The 20764-nt window shown below is 28.6% G+C and overlaps 2 protein-coding genes across 4 annotated transcripts; both read left to right on the forward strand.

The window, feature by feature from the left end:
• Window positions 1-22: 22 nt before the first annotated feature.
• Window positions 23-10549, forward strand: LOC132945890 (ceramide synthase 6). The gene is made up of 7 exons (XM_061015704.1): window positions 23-966; window positions 1081-1314; window positions 5122-5230; window positions 5344-5565; window positions 9531-9649; window positions 9727-9874; window positions 9955-10549. The coding sequence occupies exons 1-7, from the start codon at window positions 788-790 to the stop codon at window positions 10060-10062; spliced, it is 1119 nt and encodes a 372-aa protein (XP_060871687.1). The 5' UTR covers window positions 23-787; the 3' UTR covers window positions 10063-10549.
• Window positions 10550-20424, forward strand: LOC132945888 (golgin subfamily A member 6-like protein 22). 3 transcript variants are annotated; one of them, XM_061015698.1, is made up of 11 exons: window positions 10550-10642; window positions 10705-10865; window positions 10920-11025; window positions 13789-13975; window positions 14428-14622; window positions 15076-15421; window positions 16608-16787; window positions 18230-18411; window positions 19246-19458; window positions 19878-20033; window positions 20093-20424. In XM_061015698.1, exons 2-11 carry the CDS (start codon window positions 10731-10733, stop codon window positions 20127-20129), a joined length of 1737 nt encoding a protein of 578 aa, XP_060871681.1. In that variant the 5' UTR covers window positions 10550-10642; window positions 10705-10730; the 3' UTR covers window positions 20130-20424. The 3 variants fall into 3 exon arrangements, with proteins under 3 accessions (XP_060871681.1, XP_060871682.1, XP_060871683.1); XM_061015699.1 differs by lacking the exon at window positions 10550-10642 and having other exon boundaries at window positions 10674-10865; window positions 15079-15421; XM_061015700.1 differs by lacking the exons at window positions 10550-10642; window positions 16608-16787 and having other exon boundaries at window positions 10674-10865.
• Window positions 20425-20764: the final 340 nt, after the last annotated feature.

Raw genomic sequence — 20764 nt, forward strand, 5'->3', positions numbered from 1 at the left:
CGCCGGTAAAGCCAACCAACTACGTCAGGCCTGCCGGTTTCCCCACACCTCCGCCGCAAGTCATCCTCTTTTCATCACCACCCGTTCCCGCATCGTACGCCAATGGCAGTAATGTTTGTTTATCATTTCATTACATCTTTTTACGTTTTATTTTTTTAATTTTTACGCACACGGCAGAAACCTCACGCACACGCGACCCACGTCCTATACATGGCTACACGCACACGCCACCGCCGTCCGCCACCCACCCGTTACATAACACTATCGCCGTAAACCACGGTGCACACTGCACACGAGTCGCGCTACTTCGGCCCTCGGGTTCGTTGCACCGCACCGCACCGCACCGCAACGCACCGCATCGGTCGTTGAGAGTTGGAGCGGCGATTTAACCGCCCATACCCGACAACGTCCGTTCGGCTACCCGGCATCGATCGTCGATTGATTCGGCACTGACAACAGTGACAACCGACTTCCGATTTCGATCCGTTCCATGACGGATAACGACGACGACGACACCAACAACGACAACGACAATCGCGTGCGCCGCCGCCGCCGCCGCTGTCCTCGTGCGTTGTTGTATAAATAGGCCCGAACGTCCGGCGTCGCGCGCAGTTGGTTCGCGCGTAGCGTCTGCGGCGGTTTGTGCGATTATTGACTATATTACGATGACCGTCGTGGTCGTCCCCAGTTAGTTGTATCTCCACTATCCTGCGACTTGTGGGGCTGTGGACAGTCGACCGACACACCGGCCGCCGGTACCCATTGGCCATTACCCGTCAGTCGCGAGATGTCCGTGTTCCGGCCGCTGATCGATGCCTTCTGGTCGCCGGACATCTGGCTGCCGCCGAACACCAAGTGGTCCGACCTGGAACCCAACGAACGGGTCCAGTACACCGACCACCGGCACCTGATCTACCCGTTGCCCATGGCCGTCGTCGTGTTGCTCATAAGATATCTGCTCGAGAAGTGAGTCGAACTTTAGGGTGGGCGGGCGAGGGGGGGGAGTTTGTTCCTTTTGGACCACGGTCGGCGGTTTTTGATTATTTTTTCCCCTACCTCTAAGGCGGTCCTCTCTTTCAGATATTGTTTTTCGCCGTTTGGCCTGTCGCTGGGCATCAAGAGCACCAAACCAAAAAAGGTCCCGAACAATGACTTGCTAGAGGAAACGTTTGCGCGGAACAGCAAGTGGAATTACAAGGAGGTGGTGGGCCTGGCCAAGAGACTCGATTGGACCGAGCGACAAGTAGAACGGTGGTTGAGGCTGAGGCGAGCACAGGACAAGCCTTCGACCCTCATCAAATTCTGCGAGAGCAGGTAACGTCTTTCTAACAATTTATATTAACAAACAAAAAAAACCTAACCTCTTGCGACCTGATTGGTGTTTGTGTTTGTTTAAAAGTCTCTATATGTTGCTTATCTGTAATCAAATAACTGTGTGGCACAGTAACAATGGTACATCTTAAATTGTCAAGTGTATTGAGCTGTGAGCCACTAAATAATTTGGGATGATGACTAATGGTGTACTTGTTAACCCTACTACAATTCCTTATCCATGGCTTGAGAATCACCTGATATTAATACATTCATTATGTTAAGATATGGATTTAGTAGGCTCCTGTACATTTTTCAAGTTGTTGGTTTAAAGAATTTTGTTGACTTTATACATTAATAGGTCTATTGTTCATTTTATTTGTTGAAACTAAGACCAAAGACTAACCTATGGATTCTCAAATAGTAAAACAGGTTATAGCCTAATAGGTAAATTCAACACACAATATTATGTTAAATGTATTATTGAATTAAAACAGTGCGTAATATAGAGAAATACACTAAAATAATGTTGACATTGATCAACAACACCTGCATTACAAGAAGCATTAAAAAAAAAAAATTATTAAAAATTATTTTGAGTATGTTTTCTACATCAGTGATGTATACTTTTCATTAGAGTTTTGGTACAAATTTACTAGGTATTCAACATCGATACATTTGAGATAAAGAATATACCTATTGTTCTTTAATTTTAATTTTATTAAATATGTAGAAGAAGTAGCTATATAGGTAATAATTCATAATTTATATATAGCAAATTAAGGAAAATACAATTATCCACTATAATATACAGAATGATTGGAAAAACACATACCTAGACCCAATCAAATTAAAAAAATTAAAAGCCACATTAAAACCAAAATTTGTTTGTAATAAACTAATCTAACTTCTATTTGTAATTCAAAGCTAATATTATTTAAATACACAATAAGACATTGGACTCATAAAAAATACATTAAAATAGATATTTACTGATTCATGCTAAAAGAATTAGACCGTATATATTATGTTAATTGAGTTTATTACTGTATTAGTTATTTTCGTCAACTAATTGTGTTTTAACTTGTATTATAGGTACCTTTTATCTATTTAGCTTATTTTTCAGTTTTATTATTTCCTCATAAAAATTTAGACCATAAAGTTTTAAGATAAGTTAATAAATATTATTATTTTTTATTTGATTATATCTGTTTTCATTTATAATTATTTGGTTAATGATGGTGGTTATGACGTTCAGTTCATTATTTTACAACAATGATTACCTACCTAATTATTATTTAGATATATTTATATTTATTGTTCATAAAATACTTCTAATACAAATTCTATAAAACTTTTCTCAATGGTGAATTCTAAAATATTTTTAGTCATCAACTATTTTTTTTTTTTTAAGAGGATCTCAGTACACAGTTTGTTTTTTCATGCGCATCATCGCATATTTTTCTTTTAGTCGAACTAATCTTGTATTGTTGTCTTTAATATTAGAGTAGATTTATCTATTATCAAACTTAAATTTAGGAATATTATTTATGTTGTACGTTTTGCTTTTTTACGATCTTTAAATTATTATGCTAGTTATGAGCATTTTGTATATACAATAATGTTACAATTTAAAAATTCTCATATCTAGCTTTAAATTTGAAATACCATTAAAAAAGCCAGTGAAGGAACACAGATATAGTTCTTAACTTTAAATTTGATAATAAGTCAATTCCCTCAAATACTAAAAACTAACAAAACAATAGTGGTTCTGCTGAAAGTAAATTTGGTATGTTACTCATTGGTCAGATAGAGAAAACAAATAGTGCGCTTACATCCTCTTAATACTTAGGTACTATTCATATAAAATGTACCTAGCTTTAAACCTTAACATAATATATTGATTTATTTAAGTTTTAAATTACTACAGATTATATGTTTGTTTTGTCAGTTAAAAAAAAACCTTTAAAACATGTTAATGAATAAGTGAAGCTATTTAAATATTTTCTATTCAAATATTTAACAGTATAGCATGACAGACAAACAAAAATTAAGCGTGAAAATAGGTTATGTTACTGTATTGCATATATATTGAATAGTTTACTATATGATTAAACAAATTACATTTTAATATTATAATATGTAAAGCAAGAAAGGCTTAGAGTTAAAACTTTAAAGGCTGTCCAACAATCAGTGGTTCTAATTTACTAGTTTGTCGCTTGGCCCACCTTCCCAAATTAGAGCAATGTATTTTGATGTATAAAAAAAAATTTTGAACGAGTGGTTATAAGTTTTAGGAATTTAAAGTAATTAAATGAACAGAGCATCATTTTTCGGGGGTTTCCCTGTGGCGCCTGTGCCACTACTCTGCTAGTTTATAAATTATAACGAGATTATTAGGACGTGTCAAACTGATCCAACAAATATTCTGAAATTGAATGAAATTTGAAGTGTATGTTTTCATTTAAAAAATTAAAAGAATTGTACAATTATAGTTAGTTAAATGTTGTTTTAAAAAAATTAATGTAGATACATAAATGCGTCATCTTATGTTATTATGTATTTACTTTTAATTAAATTATGACAATTATCATTTAAAAAATAACTTCTGTGCTCTGTTAGTCCAAGTGGTTTAGATTTTATAAAAAAAAAAACTCAAATATTTGCTTTTATTTCTTCATAGTTTTTGATTGAAATAAATCAACCTTAGTAAAATGTTAATTTTCTACCCAATAATGATTAAACATTTTGAACTTCTTTTTTATTCCTTCTAATATTGGTACATGAAATATCAATACAAACAAAAATTAACTACTTATAACAATATACTATATAGAAATTCGCTAGACTAAACCGGTTTAAAATTATCCCACATTATCCCGCACCGGGATAAATGATATGGTCCAAACATCCCGGTGCATTATTTTTCACACCGGTTTAGTCTAGCGAATTTCTACTGTAGGTATATAGTTTTTGAATATTAATATAGGTACCTACATAAATGTTTTTACTTACATTTTTTTTTTTTACAGAGGTTGGTATAAATGAAAAATTATTAAACATTATCAACATACCTACTTATAATTGTTAATATTTAATTAAGTATAAATACTTTTGATTGATTAAATTTAAATTCTAAACTCCTAATTAGTAATTAATGATAACTACAAAACAATTAATACCAATGTATTTATTCTCAGATTATAGAAGTTAATATGTCAACAGTTTTATTTTAAAATTGTCTTATCATATCTATTAATATTGGTACTGAGTTAAATAAATATCTTTAAAATATAACTGTATTAAAAATTATAATGTTTTAATTATTACATGTCATTAACAGGAAGCCATTATTTTTTTCAAAATTACATTAAATTGCTTATATCAAACTCCTTTAATAGCGAGTGTATGGCGCCTAAAAAAAGTGTTTTCTCAAAAACCTGCATCATAAAAATAGTATCACTTTTCTTGTCAATTATTAATTATTATAAGTTAAAAGAAAATAGTGATCCAGTGTTTATGTATTTATAATTTATATACTAGGTACCTAGTATATAAATTGTATAATGTAATTTCAAAATGTATTTAAAACTCACTTTTACCTTATTCATTATGTAGCTTGTTATGTAGTTAATTGGTGTTCATTTAATAAAATACCTTTACGTTATTACTATTAACAACTATTTATTATACTAAAAATATTAATGTTTTAATTTTTACCCTATTAACAAAATGGGCATTTGATATTAGATTTATATTAATTTTCATTATTTTTTGCTTTAAATTATGCTTTGATTATATCCTTTTCAGTTGGCGATGTTTCTATTACACATTTTCATTCCACTATGGTCTTGTGTTCTTATGGAATAAACCATGGTTATTGAATATAGATTATTGTTGGATTGGATATCCACACCAGGTAAAAATCCTTTATTTCATTGGGTGTAAATATACCAATACAAATATTTGTCCTTTGAAAAGTCAGTATAATTAATATCATATTTATTAATACCTTTTTTACTTTCTTTACAGGGTGTCACAAGAGACACATGGTGGTACTATATGATGTCATTATCATTTTATTGGGCATTAGCTGTTTCTCAATTTTTTGATGTCAAACGAAAAGATTTTTGGCAAATGTTTGTCCATCATATATGTACTATATGCTTGTTATCTTTTTCATGGATATGTAATTTCCATAGAATTGGGACTCTTGTGCTTTTAACCCATGATTGTGGCGATATTTTCCTTGAGGTAATGAATCATATTATTTTTCCTATTGCGTGTAAGCGTTGTGTTTTATCATATAAAATAAAAGTTGAATAATAATATTAATAATAATTACAAAATTAAAGAAATAGAGTTGAAAAATCAATTTTAAAACTCACAGAATCATAGGTCAAATAATAAAGATAAACCTTTTCCACATGTTTTAAATTAAAAGTATAAAATATTATTTGTTTAATTAAATTATGTTAGAGGTCACATTATTATGTTCAAATATGATTGGGATTTGTCTGATTTAAAAATATTAGTTCTTCTATTATATTATATTTTATTTGTTACATATTAACAAATGTCAATTTTTGAAGGTTATAGTTTCATATCAATTTAATAGACTAAAATTTAGATTGTAGATTATATTATTCATTGTTGTATTTTAAAAATTATTATTGTATTTTAAAAATAATGATAGAAAATATAATTATTTTAACCTCGGCAATATAGTATTGTGATTTTTAGGATATTAAAAAATTATTAAAATATTTAACTATAATATTTTACTAAAATATTGAAGTGATACAATTTACTACTAAAAAACAAATAATTTTGCTGAATTTTCATGTATGCAAACTGAAAATGTACAATATAAAAATATTATATATGTAGGATAAGTTAGAATAATGTTTGAAAACAGTAGTAACGATAGCATTTTAAATAAAAGCAAGCTAAGATTGGTTTACTTTAAAATATTAAAAGATTTCCTGAAAAATAGGTACTTACTTTTATTACATAAATATTTTCCTGACAAAAAAACATATATTATATTTCATTTTTAATCTTTAGAGGTGCTAAATAAACATTTTGAACCATTTAACTATTCATAAAAGTTTTTTTTTTGTAAATACTTAAGAAAATTAGTAACCGCTATGTTCTAATCAGAATCCAAAAAACAAACAGCCATTTTGTATAAATTGAAGACAAAGATTATGAGCCAAAAAAATAATGTTAGTTAATAGTATTTATGTATGTTATGCTACATTCTAGAGTACAAATTGCATAGGTAGTATTTTTAAAAGTTAATTTGAAAACTTTTACCACTTATAATTTACTGTGTGATTCAATGTTTATTCTTTCAATTGTGTTTCATTTCAGTTAATCACTTTTCCAGGGAAAGCAAACTTGTAGTTTTAAATATTGTAACAATTTTTAGTTTTATCAAAAAAATAGAAATGCAATGAGCATAATAAAATAGAGTAAGTTTTTAATGGTTGTAACAACACACTGTTGTCTAGAAAAGCAAAAAGAGTAATTTAAATTTAGTTAACTTAAAAAAAATTGTACATATATGTGTACTTAATCATACATAAAATAATAATCAAGATAATATGAATAGTTCATTTTTGGATTATTCAATGCAGTAGGCAGGCCAGTAAAAAAGTGTTAGTAGGACACATATTAAAGCTATAGTTTGAAGACTCCTACTTTATAGTTTGGTTTTCTTGGAGAAATATTTAATGAATTTGTCATCAAAAAAATTATAACTGATCCCTAAAATTATATGTGATCCATAAAAACTATTGATATACACGCTTGCAGTGCATAGAGATAACAGTGTGCTTAAAATTTTGTTGTTGTATGTTACACAGTAGGTATATTCATTTTTATTGGGTTTTATTTTCGTTTTTATAGGTTTCATGCATTCTTGAGTCATATAATTGTTGAAAATATGAATACCTCTATAATAACAATTGATGACATTTCTGATTATAATAGTGCTGCACAATGCGATTGTTTATTTTTTGTACTCTAACTTGTTTATTACAGTAAATACAAAACTACACAGACCAGTTATTGCGATTATCTAAATATTTATTAAAAATAAAACTTCATTTTAAATTCTTAGCAATTATTAATTTATTGATTTTATAATGACATGGGGGTTTTTTTAAGCAGTAAAATTGCTTCAATCTTTAACACTTTTTCTGATAGAAATGTTAATTCAGTTTGTATTTGAGGGAGTCAAAAGAAAAAAATTCCAAGTACTTTTCTTAATGAGTTGAGGAAAAAATGGAAATTATGGAATTTTTTACGCATAAACAGTTTTAAACAAAACTAATATTGCTAGCCAAAATGTAAACTAAAATCTAATAACCGTAGATACTTGAAATGGTAAAATTTTCCGAATTGGAGTTATTTAATTTAAACAATTATTGATTTTTTTGATTTTTTTTCTTTAAAAATCGATAAACAAATTTATCCTGAGTTAAAATACTTGAAAATTTAAAAAAAGTTCTTTATAGGTTGTTAAAATTGGAATAAAAAAAAAAATTATGATAAATTAACAATTGTTTATGTACATTTTAACTTATAAAGTAAATAGGTTACCTACTTGCCACTTTTTAATATTTTCGATTTCTCATAAATGAATGATTAATAAACACATTTGCTTCTTTCACACACATACAAAAAACAAATATAAAAAAATTTTATTGAAGGTTTCTTAAAAAAATAAGTTTTTAAAAATTGTTCTAATAAATAATAATATTCTATTCATGAGATTGGAGATAAGGCATGTCTCATATAATAATTATGTTTATGATAGAAAGTAAAAAAATATATGTAATATTATATTGGTAGTTAAAAAGTATTTTGTATTAAAAATTATTTTATTTCATTAGCAAATGTTAATACTTAATAGCTAGATTACTCGATAAGCTAAAGAGGTAATTATATTTTTTCTTACAAACCGAAATATTCGACACCTATTTTGAAAATTATATACCAAAATTGGCCAAGTTTAATTCCTACCCATTTCAAATATTTATGAGGAGGATATCAATTAAAAATTAAAGCAACTATCCTATATAGCTACCATAGTGAGTTAATATTATGTCTGTAATTGTTAATGGTTATAACACATTACTAAGAGATGTTTAAACATGGCCTGTTATCTTTGTTTCGGTCCCTTGTAACATATTAATGTAGATCAGGCTCATAGATTATCGGAAGTAAATTACATTATTTATCGCCTATTAAACAAATAAAATAACATTTCGGAGGGCATCACATACATAACCTCTTCTTTTCTGAGTATTACCTCATAAAAAAATGCTAATTAATATTATTAACTATAATAATATGCTGTTACAAATTGAATATTCATGATTTCTTTTTAATAGGTAGATTAGATATATTACTCTTGGTTTCTACTCCTTTCATTAAATACTCTCCGCCGCCCCTTATCTACCTTATGAATATGGCATTTTATATGTGTGAGAAATGAAGATAACCAACTGGTGTTTCGTTTTGTAAAACAATTCTAAACAATTCAATGGTATATCTACTATGAAATAATGACTATTACTAAATACGCCATACAAACCAATAATTTGAAATTACCTACATAATTAATTTAAATATAATTTTTTAATAAGTACAGCATAATATAATATTTTTAAAAATTTTTTTTTTTTAGAAAACAAAAATACATACAATCTGTAATAATTTATACAATAGGTAATATTGGGGGTACAAGTATAGAAGGGGAGGGGGTCCAATGACCCTACTTCAATAGTGAATATATTATAGTTTAAATAGAGCCTAATAGAGAAATTGTTCAGCTATTTTATTGTTATACTGACTATTATATTTTGAACACTCCAATTATATGAAGGATAGTAGTAAAGGGGATGTGAAGTGATGCCAAGTTACTTTATCTAGCTGTAAAATGAAATTATTGAAGTTCAAGAATATATCTGTACAAATCTGGTGAAAATATAAATTTAATTAGTAGAAGTGACATTATTAGACATGACAAAATTAATATAGGTAGTTAAACCTAAGTACATGATATGATTGACCTTTGATTAAATTACATTAAACTTTTGGAATATCTACTCAAAATTATTTATATATTTTATACTACTAAAACAATTTGTTCCTAGTTTTGCTTGGATTTTGGAATATATATTTTAATGAGTCATTTTTTATTATAGTTTGCAAAAATGGCTAAATATGCCAAATATCAAAAATTATGCGACTTCATTTCAGTAGTATTCATTTTTGTCTGGCTGTTAACCAGAATTGGTCTATTCCCTTTTTGGATTTTATACAGGTTAGTCTTATATTAGTTGTTCTTAATATATCTGTGTAATCAATATTAATCATAATTTTTGTTTATATTTTGACTAGTACGTCAGTCAATGCGCCCCAAGTGGTAAACCAAATGTTCCCAGCTTATTACATATTCAATGGACTACTGTTTCTTTTACTTGGTCTCCACCTTTATTGGACACACTTAATTTTGAGAATTGCATATCTTTCATGGAATTCTGGAAAAGTATGTAGTTATACAGTATTTAATCACAAGCTCTCATTTCTTAAATGTTTGTATTTAATTAAATTATTATTTGGTTTCAGATGGATGGAGACATTCGTAGTTCTTCTAGTGACGAAATTACACTAGATGATGATTCAAATACCAAAATAGATGACATCAATGGAGCGTTACCAAATGGCACAATTTAAATTATACTACTTTTATTGTATCTTTGTTTTATTGAGTTTTGTTTGAAATAATTTCAAAAGCACTTTAGGTATTCGTGTAAATATTTATGTGTTCCAGAATACTAATCATTTTATTCCCTATTTAATCTTTTAAGACAAAAAGTGGTAACTTTATCATGAACATAGCTACTTAAATGAAAAGTTTCTATAAATATTATGATCACTTAAATGTTTCGGATTCAGCTCTAGTCATCCATAAACAAAAACATTTCCTACAAGAAATATACCATAAATGTAACATTTATATGCAATTATTATAGTTTTTTAGATTTTAGTTTGTTATTTTATTTCATTTTAACTTCATTAATATACTTAAATAATGCTTATACATCCCCTTCATTCTCCAGTCCCCAAAAAAAACAAATGTAATTTAAAACTTTTAAGTATGATATTTGTATTTATTATATTATTTATAAAATAAAATAGTTTTTTATATGTTTTAAGAATATTTAAATGTTATGTCTCTTGTTTAGGTACAGCCCTTCTGTATGTTGCTTTAGTAATTTTCTTAACCTCAAAGTTATTGATTCAACAATACCTGGTACTAACAGGCACCAGTATTCTTACAGATATTGTTGTACTAACACTATTTAATTGTTTAAGAATAAAATTCAAACCGTGTTTTAATAATGGGGAGTAGTGTTACGGAATCAATGTCTTCAGATGTGTTGGATTTGACAAATTTTGATACGTGTGGACATTTGAGTCCTTTTATATTGACTAGTCCGCGATCACTATTAGCTTGTCGTAAGGCTAGAATAAAGGCAAGTGGTATAGTTTGTATTGGTATCTTTGTTTGATTTTCATAATTTTCATAGCCTAATGAGTTATTGTACAAGAGTGCTGCGGACATTTCTAAGGACCTTGATGTGTCAATTAAGTTAGCTTATCCAGCTTATCAACAACATGAAAAAATTAGACAAGGTAAGTATTGTTGAACATTGAAATAAAATAATGAATGCTTAAAAAATGTCTAATTAGTTTATTCAAAAATAATGGACAGTTATTATTAATGATTTTGATCTGACAAAATAAATGTTTCATTCATAAGTTTAAAATCAAGCAATTGAATATTGATAGGTACCTATAATATGGCTGTATGCTAATATCAAATTTGTGAAATGAAATGATATTTTGTTAGACAATAAATTAGTAAGTAGGTATCAAATAAAATACTCAACAATAGGTACATCTTAATTACAACTTATAAATAACATTTACCTACATTTTGTTTAAATGCTACCTAACTATTTCATTTTCTGTAGGTTAGGTGGCTGTATATTTTCGGCATATTTATCTTATATATATTTTTTTAAACTAGCAATATTGTGAATAGGTATATTATTTTCATCTTTATCGACTGTCATCGAGTAATCCATATTCAGTTGCAATATAATATATATTCCAAAAAGCCAATACCTAATTATAAATATTTATAAGGAAATATATGCGCAAATAGGGGGTGGGGGTTTAGGACTTAAGCCAGCCAAACATTTTTTAAGCTTATCCCCCTAAATCCCACGCCATTTGCACTTATGCCATCGTCCCCCTCCCCCATCCGTCCTCGTATCACCATTGTAATATAATGTATAAAATGCATCTGAAAACCGCATACTTCTGATTTCGACCCCGAAAGGTCGATAGACAAAAACGGTCATTGTATAGCTAAACTTATAGTGGATTAAAACCGCTCACTATTTTTAGTGTTAAATAACGGGATAAGATAAGAAGATAATAAGATACTTTACAATGATCAATAATCATGCTGGCACGTTTTAATTCTTAAGTCTTTAGTTACCTACATCTTTAGTCGGTTTTGTGTAGTTGTGTACCTATACCTATAATAGTGGTTAAAACGTAAGTCCCATAAGAGAGTACAAAATATTGTCCGTCCAATTGAAAAATAAAAACAAGTTATCTAATAGGTACCTACATAATAGAAATATTTTTATACAATACACTACATATTGGTACATTAAAAATTATTATAGTCAATACCGTTTTGGGGCAAAAATCATAAGTGTGCGGTTTTAACCTACCTGAAGTATTCTGTTATCGCAAGTGTGTGGTTTTAGGAGTCAACGGTATAGTGAAACCCTCGGCCTCTTTAAAAAGCATTCAGGTGCCGCCCTATACGCCCTTTGCGACCTAGTTGCTCATTTGAATTTAAAATCTATTACATCCTTAGTACCTACAGGCTACAATAGTAATGAAATTAGTAGGTATATAATATAGGCTCTTCAGAAATATTTGTAAATATATTTTATACATATGTAACTATCGGATTTTATTTCAATAAATAAACTACCCACGCAGTGATTACTTAATTTATATAAGATAAATATATTAGCTATATAGGTAAGGGAATTTAATTATTAGATTGGTACTAACATATAATAACTATTTTTAAAATTATTCATACCTTACTCAGCATTTTATTTTAAAATGTACAAAATGAACGTGTTCCTCAAAAGAAAGTGAACTGTGAACATGAACGTAAATGAATTAAATTTTCAAGTGAATTTTCTGAACAGCTGTAGGTTAGGTACCTATGTATAGGTTGAATTTTTGCTTTTTAAAGTTTGTCTAATATTGATTTAGTTTTTAAAAAGTTCAAAACTATGGGTGGGGGCGGTGGGGCCCCCGTAAATCCTGTAAGTTTACTTGGTTACGGCACTAGGACGTTATTCAGCATTTAAATGTTCAAATAGGTTGGTCGATCGGCGTAAAGTATAAAATTATAAGTAAATCGTATTAGTAATAAGTAGGGCTGAAAATGTAATATCCTAAAAATTAAAAAATAATGCACGTACATTTTTTTTATTTTGAATAAGTTTTGAACCAAAAAATATTTTTTATTTAATTTTTAAAAAAAAAGTTGAACAATTTCAATTCTTCTACGTGGACTTTTAATCACAAAAAATAATTATTCTCATTTAATTTTCTATCGCCACTCGTGATTTTGATTTTACGTCGTATCTGTTCGATAAATTACGATTAATAAATAATAATATTTGATTAGGTAAAAACATTGTTAGCTCGATACAAAGTTACTTTTGTTAGTACCTAAACATTTTAAAAACTCGGAAATTAATGTTAAAATTCTTTAAAAAATGTAACATATGACCTTAATATTGAAAATTATCAAAAATTATTAAAAATAATGCAAAATTATAACTTCTTATTTTTAATCGAAAATACATGAAACGTATATTTTTGAAAACGAGCATACAGTAGCTAGTTTTGGAAGCCAATGCAAGGTGCATCGAAATTCCCGACCCACTTATAAGTTATATTGTTATAAGTAATAGTAGTGTTACCTATAATAGTTATAATATACCTAGTTAGGTTATAACTATTCAATGACACTATGTTTATAGGTAGGTATATTATATAACAGTTACCTACTTAAAAATTTAATTTTTAATAAAATAAACGTGAAGCGACGGGGGTATTAGATATCCTGCGTGAAATTTAAAACATTCCTATAATCCTATAAGTAGGTACCTATGTATTTTAGACATTTAATAAATGATTAACTTTTAATTGTTCAATAACATTACTAACTGGCTCAATTTTAATGTCTATAATTCTACAAGGGTATCAGGATAGTAGGATAGGTACTATATTAATCTATAGGTAATTATGATTTATTATATAATATGTGCCTATCTATGCATTATGTAGAAAAACTTGAAGCATGTAGACAAGAGAGAAATAAATTGTTGTTCTGTGACACTATAACTGGTAGTATATCAACACGAAAAAAAAGAAATAAATGTCTGAGAAAAGAAATGTCGTTCTATCGAAACAATATTGCTTCGAATATGCGACGCACCAAGTCTATTCAAAATAAATTAAATGAAGATGAAAAGTAATTATTTCGTTATAAATTATAATATAATATTATTATAGTTTGATATGGGTACGTACTTTGATACCTATCAATAAATATTTGTAAAACTACAGTAATTATTTATAAATACATACATTTCTCGGTCGGGCTGGATCTAAAGAACCTACCTACGGATCGCTAGATAATATTATGATTATCATGTAATAATAAAGTAGTAGGTAGCTTAATTTATCTCTCCTAAAAATTAAAAATATATACCTACATTTTAAAATAATAGTGATTTTTCTGTATTATTTAGCTATACCTATTACCTATATATAGTTATATATTGCAGTTATGTTCAAACATATTTCGTTAGATTAGGTAGGTACAATATACAGCCCATCCGTGTAGCCTTTCTAAAAATCCTCTACCTATTTTTATATAGAAACCTATAGATAATATAATATATAATATCATGTATAATATAGAAACGTACATCATCATGTCACAAAAAGACGAAAACGCCGTTGTAAAAAATCGAAAAGCATAAGTGACCTGATGGATTTAAAAGAACTGTGTAAAGAAGTCGACAGGATTGCAATCCTTGAAAAACGTGAACCAGACATGACGACTGATAAACGGAAAACTGTAAAAAAACGTTCACGATCGGGGAATGCAAGTCGGTACGTATATCAATTTTTTTGTGTATAGACTTATCGGATAATCATTATTTATTTTTGGAATAAATATGCATAGTTCAAACATTTTTGAACTCTTCTTTTATGTGATTTATTGTTTTTAAATTATTTTCGGCACGATTGATTGTGTATACGTACATATAATTTGCTTGTACACGACCACGAATATTGTCCAAATGACTCATAAAAAAATATTCTAAATGCTTGACACAGACTTAAAAATAAATTATAAATAGTAAAATATTATTATAGGTATATGTTATAGTTATAGTTGTAGGTATGTACCTACGTTGGTATTAGTTATCATAAAAAATTTTTCTTGAAGAACAACAGTACAACGTATCTGCATTCCACACACACACACACGCACCGACTATTATTTAATATTCTGAAGATCTTATTAATGTAGGTATTTAAAGGGCATTATTGTGTTTTCAGAAGCTTATTGGACATTAGTAGTATTCATATACCAGACCAAGACCGAAAAATTTTGGATAGCATGAGGCGAAAACGTGAAGAAAGACAGTATGGGGAGGATCTAGCGCATAGAGTAAATGTATTTTGGGAACAAATGCGGGAAGAGGAAAAACGATTAACTAAAGAACAAAAGCAAAAATGGCAAGATTTCATAACGGCAAAACGAAATGTAGAAAATGGGGTTAAAAATATGCGTTTGGATGAACTGCGCGTGGCATTCGAGAATAACCAAAGACAGTTGGAGGAACATATGATACAAAAAGACATAAAAGTTAATGAACTTAAACAACAAATTGGAGACCGCAAGGTATAATAAGTTACAATATACTAATATCAATATTCTTAACATAACAGGTGCGCTGTAATTTTAATTTTGTCCCTGTTCAAGTTTCAACTTATTAGGTATGTGTTTGGTCAGTTATATACTATACTTTTAATTTGTGTTCATCTTTATTTGGTTAATTACTCATACAGCTTACATAATATCGTATAATCTTCTAATATATAAGAATCTCGTGTCACGGTGTTAGTGGTCGCACTCCTCCGTAACGGCTCGACGATTTTAATAAAAATTTTTTGTACGTTTGGTAGGTAGGAAAATAGGCCGTAAAGTATTGTTCACCCTCCTAGGTCCAACCCGGGGAGGTGCTCAAACGGGGATTTTCAGATTTACGGTGGGCATTTTTGTTTATAAATGGTTGCTCTTGGTTATATGATGAGAAATAATTAGTAGAAATTAGTATTTATTATTTGGTTGCCATTGGTCAATCGGGCAGATCAGATGGCATGCATCAAATCAAATTTTCGCACATTGCCTGCTTGAAATTCTGTCACATATTGTTCGCGATCCGACGTACCCGGATTGCCTACCAGAGAGGCTGAGTAGCATCCAAAAGGAGTTGAACAATCACATTTTTTTTTTAAGTTGTAATTTTTTACGGGTAACGAAGTGCGTGGTTCAGCTGGTACTTTAAAATATGTCGTTTGCACATTCTGAATAGGTAAACGTAATTTATTTAAACATATCTTGAACATTTGCACTTATGTACTGAAATCAAATTTTAACTTTAAATCCTTTTCCACCCAGGCGCCTGAAAAGGAACTGGTGTAGGGACCTACTCTCTTCTTAAATCGCTTCCCACGGGGTGTCGCCAATGGGCAACTTCCCCCTCCTGTAAATCAATTTCCATCACATTTACTTATTGTATAACTTGTAAATACAGATTGTGAATATTATGTTTTGTTCAATAAAAAAAAAAAAAAACTTTAAATCTTCAATCTCATTCATCTGACACATTGTTTTATAATATTTATTATTTCTAAACATAATTTTTTGTTTATTTTCGTGGACTTATTTACCCATCTAGGTAAAATTATTAAATGTTTGCAAACTATTGACTGTATTTAGAAAAAAAATAATTAATCCAACATTTCTGCTTTCGATTAATTTAGTTAATTCATTTTTATACCTATTTGTGTATATTTTTATATAGTTGTTTGAAAATGCATTAAAACAAGACACTGAGTTCAGGAAGCAAAAAATCGCGAGTGACAATAATTTTTATGAACAAATGAACACTCTTCAACAAAAAAAAAGATTGCATGACATAAATCTTTTGAAACAGAAAAAAGCGGACGAAATAAGAAATAAATCACTTCAAATAAGTCAAGAAGTAATTTTAGTTCATTCAAAAGCTGTTTTTAAGATTTAATAAAATTAAACTTTATGCCTTATTATTATTATTTAATATTTAAATACATCAACTTTTTTTGAAGTATCATATTATGTAAGATAAGCACAAATAATACTGTACTTTTAATATTAAAACCTTTTAAATCTATACAATTGACAGGTGCTAAATCTTAAAATTCTAACAGAATCGTCATTATGAGCTGATGTCTTCAACATTTTTAAAATTTCAATACAACCATAAACTATTACTACCTATATCACATACAATTCAAAAAATACTCTATAAGAACTTGCAATGTGTACCATGTACGCAGTCATGTTTTTACTTTTTAGGCAGTTTAAGTTATTTAGATATTATGTAATCACAGGCCACAGCTATTATAGTTATGAAAATGTTAGTTAATTTGAATAACTTGATATTTATCACCCATTATGATCATGTGCTAAGAAGACGCCACGTGTTTTTGCACTCATGTAATTTGTCTCCATATTACAAATGTACAGCATAACACATTTTTGCTCAGCAAAACCAATTTTGTGTTGTTATATAGATTTAATATTTGAATGAATGAATGAACTGTCAAACTTAAAAAATAAAAAACTCCGCTGTTTAAGGCGTTTGATATAGGCAATTTCAATAACTTTTGTGATTAATGCAAATTATTTAAACCCTTATTCAAAGTAATTTAAAAGTGTCAATACTAACAATGGTGATTGTATAATAATGATTAATGATATTAAATGATAAAAAAACAGTTTTTCGTGGGATAAACTTATACGCGAACAGTATTTACAGCAGATATGCCAAATGTTCACACTACGTAGAAGAGACCTTTATCTGTGTTGTTTATTATTGATGATAATACTCACTAATTTGTAAATTTAAATGATAAAAAACGGAAAAAAATGAATCTTGATAATTTAATTATTTGGTTATTTTTAAGGCATCAAAAACATAAAATACACTAGGTACAACATATTTAGTGTGCTTCTATATATACGTATTGTGAAAATTTGGTAATTTTACTGTAAATACTGTCTCCATAATTTTATCTCATGCAATACAATTTTCATGGAAACATTACTGTTGGTTTGACGTCCTCTAAAGGTATTTTTACAATAATTCAATATTCTAAGCGAGTAATTAGTATGAGACGTGTGTTATACCGATTTAAAAATGATAATAAACTGTTTATAAAGCAAAACATCGTGAAAACACTACGTAAAAACACAGATATTTTTCTTAATTATGAGTTTCATAATAGGGTTTTTCACTCTAATATTGAAGCTGATGAAACGAAATTGGTTTTGATGAATGGATTACGATAGTAATATGTTATATTTTAGTTGGAGACAACTGATGAATGTGTGACATCCTCTTAATAGTGAATACATACATAACTATTGTTCTCACCTTTATAGAGAATTATGTCATCAAATCGTATGGAGGAATTGCGACATGCTGTGCAATTAGAGCGAATTCAAGCACGTCATGACGATACAATCCGTCGCAAGTTCGATGAGTGCCAAGCGAAAGAACGAAAGGCTTTTCAAAATCATCTAGACAAAATGTCCATGCGTATGCGAGAGTTGGCTAATAAAAGGTGAGCGACAATTTGATCATGATCAATATGAACAATATGCTGCCAGAAAGAATAAGTCCTTACCGTATTATTGGTATTTGTCACGGAAGAGGTAATTGGAGTTTAGTATACATACGTACAATTTTGTAAAGATTGTGAACAATTCAAAATAGATAGGTCAAACTATAGAATAAACATAAGAAGGAATGTAGGAATGTCGAAAATATCTGTTAAATTGGGAATTACGTATTTTACATGGATACCTAATGTAGCTTATTAAAAAATAATAAAACAACATCAAATCATAATGTTGTAACTTCAAATATTAACCATTATAATATATACCAACATCGAAAGAGGATGTTACATATGTAGTTACCCATCAAATGGTTTGATTCGTCCATCATTGAAGATGTCGTACAATCTGAAAAATAAAATTATATGCACCGGATGTACCTATAGAATGATGATGACATACTGTGGTCAAAATGCGTATTTTATAAAATACTGTACCTAAATATTTTGTAGATTTTGAATTTTGGTTGAATTGTAAGAAAATATACAAGCATCCAATTCAAAACTCAAATGGTATAATTATTGATTACCATATTGATCATCGATAATTTCAAGAAGTCGTTTTAAATGAAAATATACAATAGTATTATTATTTTAAATTTATTGAATTGACAAAACATAGGCTATACTTTATTATTACAACAATATCTATACTATTTAGCTGAAATAGTATATTAGGTATAAATGATTAATTATGTTGATCTGATGATAAAACAACATTAAAATCTAATAACCGTTACCTAATATGTTTGTATTAATAATTATACATAATTTTATTAGTTTACAGAGGGAACAACACATGGGTCAAGTTCATAGAGTAGCTAGAGAACTTGAGGATGGAATGCAAAGATGGCAAGATCGTATAATGTTAATGCAATACGAGCAGTTAAGAAGAGCGAAAGAAAATGCAGCTCTGTATACTGATAATAAAAAACTCAGAGCAGAGATAGAAAATAAACGTAGAATCTTAGAACATTCTGCTAAAATACAAAGGTGAATGTTTCTAAAATATGCTATAATAAATATAATTTAAAATCGAAGCACTATTTTGACTACTTATCGTGTACACAGACACACAAAAAAAAAATAAGAAAACACTCACATCATTGTAAAATCAATACATTCATCACTTCGCTCAGACTCTAAAATATTAACACATAATACATAAACTATGCACTTAATTCGTAGTATACGATATTCATAAAAAATCCCAACTTGTACTATTTACATTTCCCTATAGGTTTTAACTTACGACTCTTACAGATCAATATAATCTACTATTCAAATATAAAAAAATCACAAAAAACATTTTGTTTTGTTACCTATGTCTTATTAATTTTTTTAAAGCTTCATTATGAGATTTTATATTGAACTATAAGTTTGTTTGACAATTATAAGTAAAATATTTTCAGGGTGAAAGAAGCTGAAAGAGAACGACTGTGCAATATCAAAAAAGAAATTGAAGAAGAAGAAAAGAAGATAAGAAGAATTAAACAGAAAAAAGATTTAGAAATTCAAATGGGTCGAAAACTCGCGTTAAGTACAGCTGAGCTAAGAAAAGAAATTCGGTTAGTAAAATATATTTATTTTAAAAATAAATTTAAATATAAATTGTTTCATTTTTTAGACGCAGTACGGAATTAGATTTGTTTAGCCAACGATGATGAATATTATTTGGTGTGACATAACTATTATATTATAAAAACAAAATAAATCTAATCTGATTTGATATTTTAGTTTTTCACTAGGTAATCTCAAAAAACTGTTAAGAAATTATTTTAAAATAAACTCTTGCTCACAGCAGATTTAGTAAATTATTTTTTTATTTTAATCATTATAGTACTTAAATATTTAAATTGTGCGTTTATGGGATTATTTAGTTTGTGCGGTTGAATCGAGTATCAAAAATTTTGAAGTCCAATTAGTTTTTGAGTATTTTTTATATTTTGTATTTTAGTGAATTATGTTTTTCTTTTTTATAGCACATTGCATTTTAGCTTTTTCATATATATTAAGATAATAGAAATCAATGATCACAGTTGATTTAATATAATGTTTGTCACATAATTTAATTAGTTCAATTAATATACGACAAAGAATTATGAATTACGTATTATTATATTAACATAGATATATTCACTAAGAATTATGACAACGCATCGATTTTCTATTTGACATGAGACGCACCGAACCCAGTAAATAAATAAAATATTAATTGAATCGAAAAGGCCATTTCTCCACACATTTTCAAAACTAGTTTTATGTGATAGATGTGTTTAACTAATAATAATGCATTATT

This window comes from Metopolophium dirhodum, chromosome 5 (assembly GCF_019925205.1).
Source record: "Metopolophium dirhodum isolate CAU chromosome 5, ASM1992520v1, whole genome shotgun sequence".
In the NCBI taxonomy this organism is placed as follows: domain Eukaryota; kingdom Metazoa; phylum Arthropoda; class Insecta; order Hemiptera; family Aphididae; genus Metopolophium; species Metopolophium dirhodum.